We start from the raw sequence: 14,819 nt of genomic DNA on the forward strand, positions 1-14,819 counted from the left end.
TTCCTTACTGTGTTTGTGACAGTTTGTGACAGTTAGCAGTTGTGAAATTGGGCCCTGACGAAAATAATTTAATAAACACCAGGTGCAGGACAAAACGAGAAGTTTGTGGTTTTGGAACAGGTGGCGAAAGGAGAAGGGGCTTTTTGGGACATATGTGAAAATCTGCGGTGAGGGGTGCAATAATGGCCATCTGGAAAATAAGGCGTAAACATGTTTATCAGTTTTGAGGCTAATTGGAAGTAATGTTAGCCAAAAAAAATATTTAAGGAACTGACAGCTCATATGCAATAGAGAGTCCAGGACATGTAAGACCTGCCGGTCACTCTGTCGGATGGATCTCCCATAAGAATATGTCTGTATTCCTATAATGAACCTGTACTGCTTGCTTGGGTGAGTTAATAAACTATTGAAACCTCTCTACTACTACTACTACTACTATTTAGCATTTGTATAGCGCTACAAGGCGTACGCAGCGCTGCACAAACATAGAAGAAAGACAGTCCCTGCTCAAAGAGCTTACAATCTAATAGACAAGAAATAAAGTAAGCAAATCAAATCAATTAATGTGTACAGGAAGGAAGAGAGGAGGGTAGGTGGAGGCGAATGGTTACAAGTGGTTATGAGTCAAAAGCAATGTTAAAGAGGTGGGCTTTCAGTCTAGATTTAAAGGTGGCCAAGGATGGGGCAAGACGTAGGGGCTCAGGAAGTTTATTCCAGGTGTAGGGTGCAGCGAGACAGAAGGCGCGAAGTCTGGAGTTGGCAGTAGTGGAGAAGGGAACAGATAAGAAGGATTTATCCATGGAGCGGAGTGCACGGGAAGGGGTGTAGGGAAGGACGAGTGTGGAGAGATACTGGGGAGCAGCAGGGTGAATACATTTATAGGTTAGTAGAAGAAGCTTGAACAGGATGCGAAAACCTCTCTCTTTATCTCCTTATTACTTCTAATCTGTCTTCCAGTTTAGTGGAAGGACGTGCACACCACCGATAAGCTAAGGAGTCAGCAAAGATCAAGTAGCAGCCTGGCACTTCCTCGTCCTTACTTACAGAGGCTAGTCCTTTGTGTGTAATGACTTGGAAGTAGCCGAATAATTAACATTACGCTCTGTTGGTTCACACCCTATTTTCTATGGACTGCTCATTTTTCACGCAGCAGAAACATATCTTCGGTGTCTTAAGTTCCAATGGTTTCTTCATGTCTCTACTAAATTGAAGGCTAACTATATAAGGTCTAATTATCTGTTAAACGATTTTTAAAACATACACATTTTCATAGTTTACATTACATTTTGTTCTTTCTAGAACATTTATGTCAAGTAAAATATTTGGTATTGGTATGTATGCATGTTTATTAGCCAGTGTCTGTCTACACTATCACTTATATTGTCATTTTTTATTTACATTTTATTGACATTGTTATCTTTTTAAAATGTTACTGCTTAAGTTTTGATTTTTATTGCTTTAATTTGAAAATATGTTTATGACTGTTATTACTATATTTTACTGTTATATTTCATTCTCATATTTAAGAGATTTGTATCTATTTTGATTTTGGACGTTTTCATATCTTTTGAGAGATTTATATGTATTTACATTTTGATATTTATGCATATTATGTTTTTAGTGTTTATATATTGTATATGTCTTAATTGTAGACTCCTGAGGCAGGCCCTGCAGCCGAAACATGGCTCGTGTTGAATCATTTATACTTTCAATGAGACATTGATTCCTACAATAAATATTGCACCACACCTTTTGATTTGGGACTTGTCACCTTTGCTGTTTGTTCTTTTTTTCTGATGCACTTAATACCTGCATGTACACAAGCTTTCTGAATTGCTCATAGCCATCACTACTGCTCCACTTTTTGTTTTTTTACGTCACTCACCTCCTCTCCAAGGCTGACCTGCATCTCTTCGCTCACTCGCTTGGCTACAGACATGGCAGCAACACGACGGGGTTGGGTGCAGCCAATCATGCCATAGTCTGTGTAGCCATCTTCATGGAGATACTGGGTCAGCTGAGTTGTTTTTCCGCTTCCTGTCTCACCCACCACAATCACTATGCTGTTGTCTCTGGAAAGGAAAAAGTGTTAAGAAAGCATTCAATAAATTAAACCAGACTCGGAATGGACGCCACTGGTGAGCGACTGCATACATAGTATTCTATTAGAACACATATACAGTTGTATGCTGAATAGCACGGCATATATGATGGGCTTAGGGGAGAGAGCAGGGGCAGACATCATTAGGGGATGGGAGTTGGTATAATGCCTTTCTGTGATTAAAATCAAAGCGGTTTACATATTCTATACAGGTACTTATTTGTACCTGGGGCAATGGAGGGTTAAGTGACTTGCTTGGAGTCACAAGGAGCTGCAGTGGGACTCAAACCCAATTCCCCTGATGCTAGGGCCACTGCACTAACCATTAGGCAACTCCTCCACTCCGTGTGTCTGGATGGAGGGATTGGGGACAGGCATATGTTCTTGGATAAAAATGACTGAATGCACGCCAGATTAGATGATAAAGCGAAGATACTTACCTGTAGCAGGTATTCTCCGAGGACAGCAGGCTGAATGTTCTCACATGTGGGTCGATGTCGGCGTCGGCCCAGGAACCGGCATTTTGCCAGCAAAATAAAAACAAAGTTCTGCTAGAGTCTTCTAGCACGCAAATCGTACGCACTGCGCATGTGCGGACGACTACCCACCCGTCACGTGAGCATGCTTCCTCAGTTTAATCAAAAAGCATAGAAGCAACAAACAACAAGAACAACTCCAAAGGGGAGGAAGGTGGGTTTGTGAGAACAATCAGCCTGCTGTCCTCGGAGTATACCTGCTACAGGTAAGTATCTTCGCTTTCTCCGAGGACAAGCAGGCTGCTTGTTCTCACATGTGGGGTATCCCTAGCAACCAGGCTCATTCAAAACAATGAACATTGGTCAATTGGGCCTTGCAACGGCGAGGACATAACATAGATTGACCTAAAGCCATAAACAACTAACAAAGTGCAGCCTGGAACAGAATCAAAATGGGTCTAGGGGGATGGAGTTGGATTCTAAACCCCGAACAGATTCTGCAGCACTGACTGCCCAAACCGACTGTCGCGTCAGTTATCCTGCTGAAGGCAGATGTGAATGTGTGGACTGATGACCACGTTGCAGCCTTGCAAATCTCCTCAATGGAGGCCGACTAAGTGAGCCACTGATGCAGCCATGGCTCTAACATTATGAGCCGTGACATGGCCCTCTAAAGACAGCCTAGCTTGGGCATAAGTGAAGGAAATACAATCTGCTAGCCAATTGGAGATTGTGCATTTTACAATGGCGACTCCCCTCCTGTTGGGATTGAAACAAACAAACAACTGGGCGGACTGTCTGAAGGGCTTTGTCCGCTCCACGTAAAAGGCCAATGCTCTCTTGCAGTCCAAGGTATGCAAACTGCTTTCGCCAGGGCGGGTATGAGGATGGGGAAAGAATGTTGGCAAGACAATTGACTGGTTCAAATGGAACTCCGACACCACCTTTGGCAGAAACTTAGGGTGCGTGCAGAGGACTATTCTGTTGTGATGAAATTTGATATAAGGTGCATGTACTACCAAGGCCTGAACCCCACTGACCCTACGAGCTGAAGTAACAGCCACCAAGAAAATGACCTTCCAGGTCAAGTTCTTCAGATGGCAGGAATTCAGTGGCTCAAAAGGAGCTTTCATCAGCTGGGTGACAACGACGTTGAGATCCCATGACACTGGTGGAGGTTTGATAGGGGGCTTTGAGAAAAGCAAACCTCTCATGAAGCGAACAACTAAAGGCTGTCCAGAGATAGGCTTACCCTCTACACGGCAATGATAAACACTAATCACACTAAGGTGAACTCTTACGGAGTTGGTTTTGAGGCCAGATTCTGATAAGTGTAGAAGGTATTCAAGCAGGGTCTGCGTAGGACAAGAAAGAGGATCTAGGGCCTTGCTGCCACACCAGACAGCAAACCTCCTCCACATGAAAGAGTAACACCTCTTTTGGAAGCAAGCAAGACTCTGAAGACACCCTCTGACAGGCCCATTGACGCAAATTCTAAGCTCAGGCCATGAGTGCCAGAGACTGGAGGTTGGGATGTAGAAGCGACCCTTCGTTCTGGGTGATGAGGGTTGGAAAACATTCCAATCTCCACGGTTCATCGGAGGACAACTCCAGAAGAAGAGGGAACCAAATCCGACGTGGCCAGAAGGGAGCAATCAGAATCATGGTTCCGCAGTCTTGTTTGAGTTTCAGCAAAGTCTAGTAGAGGTATGGGAGGATATGCACACAGGAGGCCTGTTCCCTAATGCAGGAGAAAGGCATCTGACGCTAGTCTGTCGTGGGCCTGAAGCCTGAAACAGAACTGAGGGACCTTGTGATTGGATTGAGTGGCAAAAAGATCCACCGAGGGGGTGCCCCACGCTCGGAAGATCTTGCAGGCTATGCCCATGTTCATCAACCACTCAGGAGATTGCATTATCCTCCTCAACCTGTCGGCGAGTCAGTTGTTTACGCCTGCCAGGTATGTGGCTTGGAGAAACATGCCATGACAGCGTGTCCAAAGCCACATCTGGACGGCTTCCTTACACAGAGGGCGAGATTCGGTGCCCCCCCTGCTTATTGGTGTAATACATGGCAACCTGATTGTCTGTCTGAATCAATATGATTTGGTTGGACAGCCGGTCTCTGAAAGCCTTTAGAGCACTCGCAATTCCAGAAGATTGATCTGAAGACCTTTTTCCTGAAAGGACTAGGCTCTTTGAGTGTGAAGCCCATCTACATGAGCTCCCCACCCCAGGAGGGATGCATCCACCGTCAGCATTTTTTGTGGCTGAGGAATTTGGAATGGACGCCCCAAGGTCAGATTGGATTGAATCGCCCACCACTGCAGAGAATTCCGTAAGTTGGTGAACAGTTGGATTACATCCTCTAGACTCCCCGCAGCTGGATACCACTGGGCCGATCTCATGTGTAGATGTGCCAGGGGAGTCACATGAACTGTGGAGGCTATGTGCCCCAGAAGTCTCAACATCTGCCGAGCCGTGATCTGTTGAGACGCTCGAACTATGGACACCAGGGACAGGAGGATATCTGCCCTTGTCTCGGGAAGATAAGCTTGAACTGTCTTTGTGTTCAACAGGGCTCCAATGAATTCCAACTTTTGAACTGGAGTGAGAAGGGGTAATTGATTACAAACCCCAGTAGTTCTAGCACCTGAACAGTCATTCACATGGACTGCTGAGCGCCTGCCTTCGAGGTACTCTTCACCAGCCAATCGTCGAGATAAGGGAACACAAGCACTCCCAGTCGGCGTAGTGACGCTGCAACTACTGCCAGGCACTTTATGAATATTCTGGGTGCAGACGCCAGACCAAAAGGCAGCACACAGTACTGAAAGTGCTGAGTTCCCAGCCGAAATCGAAGATACTTCCTGTGAGCTGGAAGGATCAAGATATGTGTGTAAGCATCCTTTAAGTCCAGAGAGCATAGCCAATCGTTCTCTTGAATCATGGGAATAAGGGTGCCCAGTGAAACCATCCTGAACTTTTCTCGACTAGAAATTTGTTCAGAGCCCTTAGGTCTAGGATGGGACGCATCCCCCGTTTTCTTCTGCACAAGGAAGTACCTGGAATAGAATTCCCAGCCCTTCTTCCCCTGGTGGAACAGGTTCGACTGCACCTGCCTTTAGAAGGGCAGAGAGTTCCTCTGCAAGTACCCGCTTGTGCTGGGAACTGTAAGATTGAGCTCCCGGTGGACAATTTGGAGGTTTGGATTCCAGATTGAGAGTGTATCCTAACCGGACTATTTGAAGAACCCACTGGTCAGAGGTTATAAGAGGCCACCGTTGGTGAAAAAATATCAACCTCCCTCCAACCGGTAAGTCGTCCGGTACGGACACTTTTATTGAGGCTATGCTTAACTGGAGCCAGTCAAAAGCCCGTCCCTTGCTTTTGTTGGGGAGCAGTATGGGCCTTAGTCGCATGCTGTTGACGAGAACAAGCGCGCTTGGGTTGAGCCTGGGCAGGCTGCCGAGAAGCAGGAGTGTACCTACTGTGAAGGGGAGGAAAAGGGGGTGGAGCAGATGGAAGTGGAAGGGGAAGAAGTGAGGAGGCTCAAGAGCAGAAGGAGACAGAACAGAGCCTTGCCTTTACTACTTCCCCAGAGAGAGAGAAGAGAAAGGGTAATGCCCCCTGAAAAATGGAGGAGAGAAAAAGACTACATCACCCAGCAGCCCCGGCGCAAGCCCTGGTACAGAGATTACCTTCCCCAGCAGGCCACAGGGGAGAACTCTGACAAGGCAAGGGAGGGGCCCCTGGAAGGTAATCAAGTGAAAGAGGAACAGCTGAAAAGTGGGTGGGAGGAGGAGCCTATGGAGTGGCGAGAGAGAGAGAGAGAGAGAGAGGAGAGCCCGGAGGAACCAATGGATCTCACTGCCTGGGCTCATTCCTTAGGGAAAAAGCTGAGAAAGCAGGTGAACTCGTGGTATGGCAGCTGGACTGCGAAGGGAAAGAGAAAGGGTCATGAGGGAGGAGGGTCAGTGTATTGAGAGAGTGACCCAAGAAAGGGTGGGACCTTTTTTCTCCCCAAAGCGAGTTCAGGCTGTTTTGAACTGTGTGTTAAAGAGTGCTGGTTGAAGAGGGATTATTAGCTCCCCCTGTGTGAACTTTTCACAGCAGGAAGAAGCTGGTTGTGGGAAAGTGTTTGCTCAAGCCTGAAGAACTTGTTTATTGGGAACTGTTTGCCAAAGCACCAGGAGGAAACCTGGAGCAGTTTCTTTCTTTTTCAACTGCCCTTCACAGACACTTCCTCCCTTTCCAAAGGGAAGGAGGGGGGAGAAGGAGAGCACGGGGCTGTAGACTGCTTAAGGTGGAACAAACTGAGTTCTGGAAGCAGTGGAGTGGAGTGAAGCGGTGGGATTGTGTTTTTTTTTTGCCTGCTTTATTTCTGAACTGCTGGACTGTGAATCCCAAGGGAATAAAGATACTGACTGATTTTGGCTTTCTGGAGTTTAGATTTCTTGGAGCCCTGCCCTATGGGCTGAAGTGGGCTAGGAGGCTGAGCCAGGTCTCCAGATTCTTAACCGGAGTGGCCAGGGCAGAGGCAAGATCCTGAGGACCCCTGGAGAAGGGACGGATCTTTCACACTACGCCTAGAATAGGAATAGGGAGCACTCCTCCTCCTGCCAACAAAACTCCTAGATGAGGAGGCAGTAGCAGAAGACGCCCGGTGGAAGAGAGAATCCATAGCGTCATTATGCTTCTTGATCTGATCAACTAGATCCTCTACTTTTCCACCAAAAACATTATCCCCCCAGTAAGGAACATCCGCCATTCGCTGCTGGACAGAATGATCCAGGTCAGAGACACGCAGCCATGAGAGTCTGTGCATCACTATACCTTGAGCAGCAACTCTGGATGCCACGTCAAAAGTGTCAAATGTAATCCTGGCCAGGAACTTTCGACACGCCTTCTGCTGCCTGACCACCTGGCGAAAAGGATCGGCCAGCTCCATAGGGAGTGTATCAACCAAGCACGACAGTTGCCGTATCAAGTCCCGCAAGTGCACGCTTGTGAAGAGCTGGTAAGACTGGATCTTGGCAGCAAACATAGCGGCCTGGTACGTCTTCCTCCCAAAAGAGTCAAGAGTTCTAGCCTCTCTATCTGGGGGCGCCGAAGCAAAGTCTCTAGTACTCCTGGCTCTCTTGAGGGCGGAGTCCACCACCATGGAATTGTGGAGTAACTGAGACCTCATCAACCCAGGTTCACTATGGATCCGATACTGGGATTCAGGTTTCTTTGGGACCATGGGGCCAGACAGAGGGGCTGACCAGTTTCGCATAAGGACTTCCTTCAGTACCTTATGCAAAGGAACTGTCACAGACTCTTTAGGTGGAGAAGAATAATCCAGGACCTCGAGCATCTCAGTCCCGGGCTCATCCTCAACTTCCACAGGGAAGAGAATAGCCATAGCCATTTCCCGGACAAAAGAGGAAAAGGACAGACTCTCTGGTGGAGACAGTCTCCTTTCTGGCAGAGGGGAAGGATCAGAGGGAATCCCAAAGGACTCATCAGAAGAGAAGTACCTGGGATCCTCTTCTGGCTCCCACAAACGCTCCTGCTCAGTATCAGATAGAACCTGTTAAGATGCTTCGACACTGAACCTGCCTCGACACCGAGGAACAATGTCCTCTATGGCGATGTTCGAGAGGCCGATGCCCAGTCCGACTGCGGCGAAGCTCTCTCCACAGATGTCAAAGGGGAGTCGACCTGGGTGGAAGCCGATGTGGATGCTGCAAGCGGCATCGCGGTCGGGGACCTCACCGCAGGCGAAGGGCCAGACACCGCTGCAGCAGCAGGTACAGAAGGCGCAAGCACCCCTGACACTGAAGCTGTCGTAGCAGCCCTTCCAGAATTTCTGGAAACAAGGCCTGGATGCGCTCGTCAAAAGCCGCCATCGGAGAAGTCTGCGGGGTCGATGGGACAGGCGGTGTCAGAATCCGTGGAGGCTCGGGAGCAGGTACCAGGCTACTGGGAGACCGACGCATCGGCACCTCCTGTATCGAGGGGGAGCGATCCTCTCGGTGCAGACGCTTCTCGGGTGCCAACTCTCTCGACGCCCTGGAGCTCCTGGTACCGTGTGTCGAAGGAGAAAGATGACGGTGCTTCTTCGCCTTCGCTCGACGTCTGCCATCGAGACTCCTCGGTACCAATGAGGAAGATGTGGAATCCTCACGTCTCCTCGGGGCCGGATCAAACAAAGGCCAATCCTGGGGGGCCTGCATAACAGGAGGCCTCGAGGCAGGTGGAGACCCACTCGATGCCTCACTGCTCCCAGTGCGAGTTGGTCTCTCAACAGCCATTACCTTTCTTCCTGACGTCGATGCTCCTGTCGATATCGCCGACCTCGTTACTGATGTCGATATTGATGTCGAAGGACCGGACTGAGCCCCAAAACATTTTTCTCATTGGGCTTCTCGAGATGCTTGGGTCCATTTCTTCATACGAAGACACAGAGTACAAGCGGATGGGCTATGGTCGGGCCCAAGGCACTGGATACACCAAGCGTATCGGTACCTGAGATAGTCCGGTTGCACCGCGTACAACGCTTGAAGCCGCTGGGTGTCTTCGATGACATGGAAGGAAAAACGGCTTTGGCGAAATCAAACGACGTGATTGTGCCTTTGAAAAGAAAAAGGGGCACAAATAAAGGAAAGCACCCGGCTGTGCGGCCTGAAACTCGCCCACGTCAAAAAAGAAAGAAAACTTATAAAAAGGGGCTAAATTCAAGAAAAATACGGGAAGAAGTTTTTTGGGTTTTTTTTAAGAGAATGACGAAAAAATAAAAGAAAACTAAAACGAACTAGTCGTCAAACACTGTTTCCTGGGCCAAAAAAGAAAAGAGTTGAAACACTGTCTCTCCAGAAAAAACTGGGGAAGCATGCTCACGCAGAGGCGGGAAGTCGTCCGCGCATGCGCGGTTCGCACGCTAGAAGACTGTAGCAAAACTTTGTTTTTATTTTGCTGGTAAAATGCCAGTTCCTCGGCTGACGAGGGCATCGACCCACATGTGAGAACAAGCAGCCTGCTTGTCCTCGGACAATATGTGTAACAGAGAAAAACAAAACGTTCCCAGAGTACCCATTACCAAACAGATGACTGTTCATGCAACATAAGATCCAGAGGACATTAAGAGGCAGGAGGGCACAGAAACCATGCAGATACCAGAAAATATGGGAGTAGGATTTAAAGAAAGGCAAGGAGGACCCAGAATAACCTCTCAAGGTCAATTACTGAAAGAGAATAATGGCAGCAAAGAAGGGGATGCGGCAAGCAGGGCTCGGACGAGAGTACAGCATGTTTGCAGTGACGCAGAATGTGGCACTCACCGGATAATAGTAAGTAGCGCTTGCTGAACAGCAAAAATGGGCAGGTACTGCCGTTGTTCGACAAGCGATTTCTTTTTCGAAAACTCACTGCTGGCTTCACTCTTCTCTCTCATATGATCTGCAAATTTCTGCTCTGTCCTGAAAACAGCAGAGAAGCAGCTGCAGTGCAAGCATATATCTCTAAACAACAATTCAGTACGCAGTCACAGAGATACAATACACACATGCCGTACCAGAGAAACACTACACTTCTGCCTACCACACCCAGGACCCGCCCCGAACCCCTCACCTTCTATACATGCCTCAACTTTACTCCTTCCTCGCCAGCGTGCCCACATGCAAAATACCTTCTGTACCTGAAAGTAACTGTTCTTGGGCTACTACTGAGAAAGGTGTGATTTAAATTTAAAAAAAAACAAAATCAGTACAAACCCATCCGTGCCACTACAGTTCTGAATGCCCTCTTCCTAAGTGCCTTGTCCCCAGCTCACGTGCTGTAACACACTTTTACCTCTTTCTAAAGTTATGCATTTCCTTCTCATAAAGGACCTACTTGTAGTCCACCTTTCCATCCTCTGACTGTGGCATGTCCTGTTCCTCTTTTTTCCTGATGCCCATCAGGTCTCCCAGTTTTGTGCCAGCCAGTTCCCAGTGCTTATGCTGAGCCTGAAAAACATCAACTGAGTGTTCAGCACATGCCACAGTGCCAGTGCCATAGTCACAAGCAACCCCCAGCCCAGTACAACTGCCTTCTGGAAAATGACCTCCAGCAGTCACACTGGCACACACTAAAGCTGTCTGGAAAGTGACTGGAGGTATCCAACCCAGCAGAGTCCAGCATCAGCCAGTACTAGTGACAAATATCTGAATAAGTGTGAGAACCCAACAAACATCTGCACACCCATGCCAGCATGGCCCGATACACAGTCTTATAACCAGTCTCCAAAGTTTCCTGTGGCAGCTTGGGGAGGGATTCTATGGCAAAGTTTCAGAAATGTAAATTATTTTGCACATTAAAGTTGTTTTCCAACCTTGCTTTGTGTCTGAATAAATTCATTGTTGTTCTGGTGGTTTAATGAGTGGGGAATTTTAGGTACTGAAATGTGCGGAATCATGGAGGAGGAGGAGGAGGAGGCAGGAAGAGAAAACATTTGGCCAAAGAAGTACTGGCAAGTTTGAGGGAAAAGGGACACCTACATAGAAGCAACCATAAACTCACCTTTTTGCGTTCTTTCTGCTCCCTGTGTTTGCGCACCAGCTGACTGCCTTTACGGGCAATAATTGCCAGGTCAGACGTGGGATCCTTCACTGGAACGACAGGTTCAGGCTGGTAGAGGAGAGGGACATTGAAAATTCAATCAGCACATCTTTTACCAGAAAAAAAGCACTCTCGGTCCAGCTAACGGAGAAGCAGCTACAGATTGTCCTCCACAGGACAACTATTCAGGGAAACACTTACACCAAGGTTCTAGATATGAAAGGGAGAAATCACCTGAGCAAGAAGGACTGCACAGTCCTAAGTGTCACCTTATGCAATCATTGTGCCCACTATCCATGCAACACATGCAGACGTAGTGCAGACAGTAGGTTTACTAGGTTAAAACATATCTAAAGAGCAAAAGAGCGCAACCATCCCCCCCCCCCCCCCCCCCAATCACATCTCTGACAGCGCCTTCCCTTACCTGCTTAGTAAAAACAATGCGCCCATCCAAGAATGGTGGCACCAGGTTATGAACCAGCAGGTGAACTCGAGCAGTACTGTCCTCCTCAAAGTCTTCATCTACCTCCAGCCGATGAACCACGCCACTAGTCAACATACGATTCGTCTCCCAGCGTTCGTTGTCCTGTAAAGAGAGAGGTCACACTTCACTTTAACCTTCTGAAAATAAGCCTGGTCTTCAATTAGGAATTACATCAGTGATCTCCACTATTATGGAAATAAGGTCTTACCTGCAGTCCATGTGTGGATTTATACTCCTCTACCAGAGTACACGTTAGGGATGTACCCTTTCCCCTCTTTTATTTGTGATGGCTATGGAGCACCTGGCTGTGGCCATCCGGACTAATCCAGATATTGGAGGATCGGGATTTAAAATAGCGTTATTTGCGGAAGATGTCTTATCTCTTATGCGTCCGTTGATTCTCTAATTTGATGAAATTACGGCTTATTCACTGTCTCTGGGTATAAGTTGAATGCAACAAAGTCTATGGGTTTGGCAGTTGGGTTGGACACTCTACAGACTTCCTTTCTTTTCAAATGGACCTCTAAGGAGATTCATTACTTGGAAGTTCAACTCCCAAGAGATGTCCAGGACCTATTTGGGGCTAATTATCCTGCTCTTCAGAGGGCGTTGATTTGGGATTTGGATCATTGGGCATCTATAGAACTTTCCTGGTTTGGGCGGAGAAATGTGGTAGCCATGTTAGTCCACTTTTAAAGGTAAATCAATAGAAATAAAACAAAATAAAACATGGAAAAAGAAAATACCTTTTTTATTGGACATAACACATTTCTTGATTAGCTTTCGAAGGTTGCCCTTCTTCGTCAGATTGGATTTTACTGTCAACTACCAGCATTTGCTTACTTCCGATCTGACGAAGAAGGGCAACCTGCGAAAGCTAATCAAGAAATGTATTAAGTTATGTCCAATAAAAAAGGTGTCAAAAAGCTGTATGATTGACTAGTAAAACAAAGCATATGAAACAATTCCCCGACAAGGATTCCAAGTTTCACAGAAAATTGTTGCATCGGGGAAAACTCGAGGAACAGCAGTTTTCTGCAAAACAAAAAAATCCCTGGCGAGAGATAGTGACTGAATCGTTGTGAAGACATTTCTATGGGAAGTCACAAAGGAGAGATGGTCGAATGAAAATTGGGCTAATTGTGGATGTAATATCAAGTTTGGATGCTGAGAATATTCCTGTTTCATATGCTAGTCAATCATACATTTATGTGAGGGTCAATGTTTGAGGGGTGAACTGGCATTGAACATTTTGGTTTGCGATTTTCTAGAGGATATGTTTCTTGCTCCTTTGGAGATTAGTCTATAGACCACTACTGGATCTCAGGCTTTTCAGTGAAGAATAACAGACGATGAGGCTCATTTTTGAAAGAGAAAAATGTCTAAAATTCACCAAAAGCCTACTGTACCACATATAGGTGACACTTGCAGGCAGGGCTATTACAGTGGTGTACGATTGGCTACAGTAGGTTTCTGGTGAGTTTTGGGGGGCTCACTATATAAGGGAGCACCGGTGAGATGTGTTCCTGAAAGCTTTTAGGTGAAGTCCACTGCAGTGTCCCCTAGGTTGCCCCACTGCCAGTCTACTAAGAATGCTGGCTCCTCCTACATCCCAATGGCTTGATTTTGTGCATTTTTCACTTGGACTTTTTTTTTTTTTAGAAAACTGGCCAAAACGATAAACGCACAGAGCACAAAAACATCTAGCAAAGGGCCATTTTAAAAAAAAAAAAAAAAGACGTTTTGCTGTTTTGAAAATCGCTATATTTGCTATTCAGTTTTTGGACGTTTTGAGCAAAACGTCCAAAGTCAGACTTAGATGTCATATTAAAAATGTCTCTCCACGTGACTCAAAACAGAAAACAAGATGAGCACACCACAAAGCTATCATTCCATGCTATAGGTGAAATATAAAATAGGCTAGAGGATTTTTCTGATGTTATTGATACAATGCAGACTGAAATCGAGCAGCGGCGTGTGAGTTTGCAGTTTATTGTGCTGAATGTAATTTGTACGATTAATTTCCCTGTGGGCAGGTGGCATATTTGTGTATAAGGTACAAGCAGCACTTGGCCTACAGAGAATAAGAACAGTTCCTTGAGGCAGGATAACTGAACTGGAGACAGAGACCTACAAACAAGACATGTCTGACAGTCCAACCTCTGTTCTACCAGACCTTTATTAAGAAAGATATCTATCTTTAGGCAGGAAGAATAACCGTCCCATAAGTAGGGCCTGTAAATCAGAATGCGTCAGAGTTAAATAATAAATGTTGACCGATAAAGACCATTTCCTTTTTTTTTTTTTAATTCTTTATTTATGGTTTTTCATAACTATCAACATTAAACATTTTTGCTTCTGCAAAGTACATAACATTTGGGATGATTGCTTATTACAATGTGTCATCATTTCCACTTTAAGCATCCTTAAGCTTATCCCCCATTTCCCTCCTCCCCTCCCCTCCCCTCTCCCTCCCCCTCCCATTCCCTACCCGCAGTCTTTATCCTCTTGCATGTTCACTGGTGGTTCCGACCAACTGAGATATGCTTCCCAAATCTTGTGGTGTTGGGCCATTCGTCCGTTATTCAAAGCCGTGAGCTTGGACATCAAGTGGATATATTTCAATTTTTCTTGAACCCTTGAGATGTCCGGCAGGCTGGGCTTTTTCCATTCCGCCGCCAGTACCAATTTACCCGCCACAAATACTTGCGTAGCAAACCGATGCACATGTGGCTGGACCGCTGGTGGTTTAAAATGAAGCAAGCAATATTCTGCCTTTTGTTCAAAGTGTGTGGCCGTCACTAGATTTATGTAGTCCACAATAGTCCTCCAGTACCTCTGTGCATGTGCACAAGACCACCACACATGATACATATCGCCCTCACATCCACATCCCCTCCAACATTGGGAGGAGCCTGACCCAAACATCTTAACTAAGCGACTTGGGGTTTGGTACCAGCCATATAATATTTTATGCCCATTTTCAATCATGGTGCTAGAGATTGATACTCTAAGTAAGGATTTGATCGCCCTTTTCCATTGTGCTGGTTCAAACATAACACCTATTGCCATCTCCCACTTATGTGTATACCTCTCTACCGGATTTTCTCGGGCTATGAGTGCTTTGTAGATTCTAGATATACCTCCCTTATTCCCCCCCCTGGTCATGCCTTTTT

General features: G+C 46.5%; 1 protein-coding gene across 1 annotated transcript in view; it reads right to left on the reverse strand.

Annotated features, from left to right (window-relative positions):
• Positions 1 to 14,819, reverse strand: part of DHX38 (DEAH-box helicase 38) — a 144,788-nt gene that overhangs the window by 106,866 nt on the left and 23,103 nt on the right. Inside the window, exons 9-13 of the mRNA XM_030204672.1 lie at positions 11,584 to 11,745; positions 11,121 to 11,228; positions 10,455 to 10,567; positions 9,902 to 10,039; positions 1,886 to 2,072 (exon numbers count right to left, since the gene is read on the reverse strand). Of these exons, the coding sequence (XP_030060532.1) occupies positions 1,886 to 2,072; positions 9,902 to 10,039; positions 10,455 to 10,567; positions 11,121 to 11,228; positions 11,584 to 11,745 (708 nt within the window). The remainder of the gene's footprint in view (positions 1 to 1,885; positions 2,073 to 9,901; positions 10,040 to 10,454; positions 10,568 to 11,120; positions 11,229 to 11,583; positions 11,746 to 14,819) is intronic.

Source organism: Microcaecilia unicolor, chromosome 5, assembly GCF_901765095.1.
Source record: "Microcaecilia unicolor chromosome 5, aMicUni1.1, whole genome shotgun sequence".
NCBI lineage: Eukaryota > Metazoa > Chordata > Amphibia > Gymnophiona > Siphonopidae > Microcaecilia > Microcaecilia unicolor.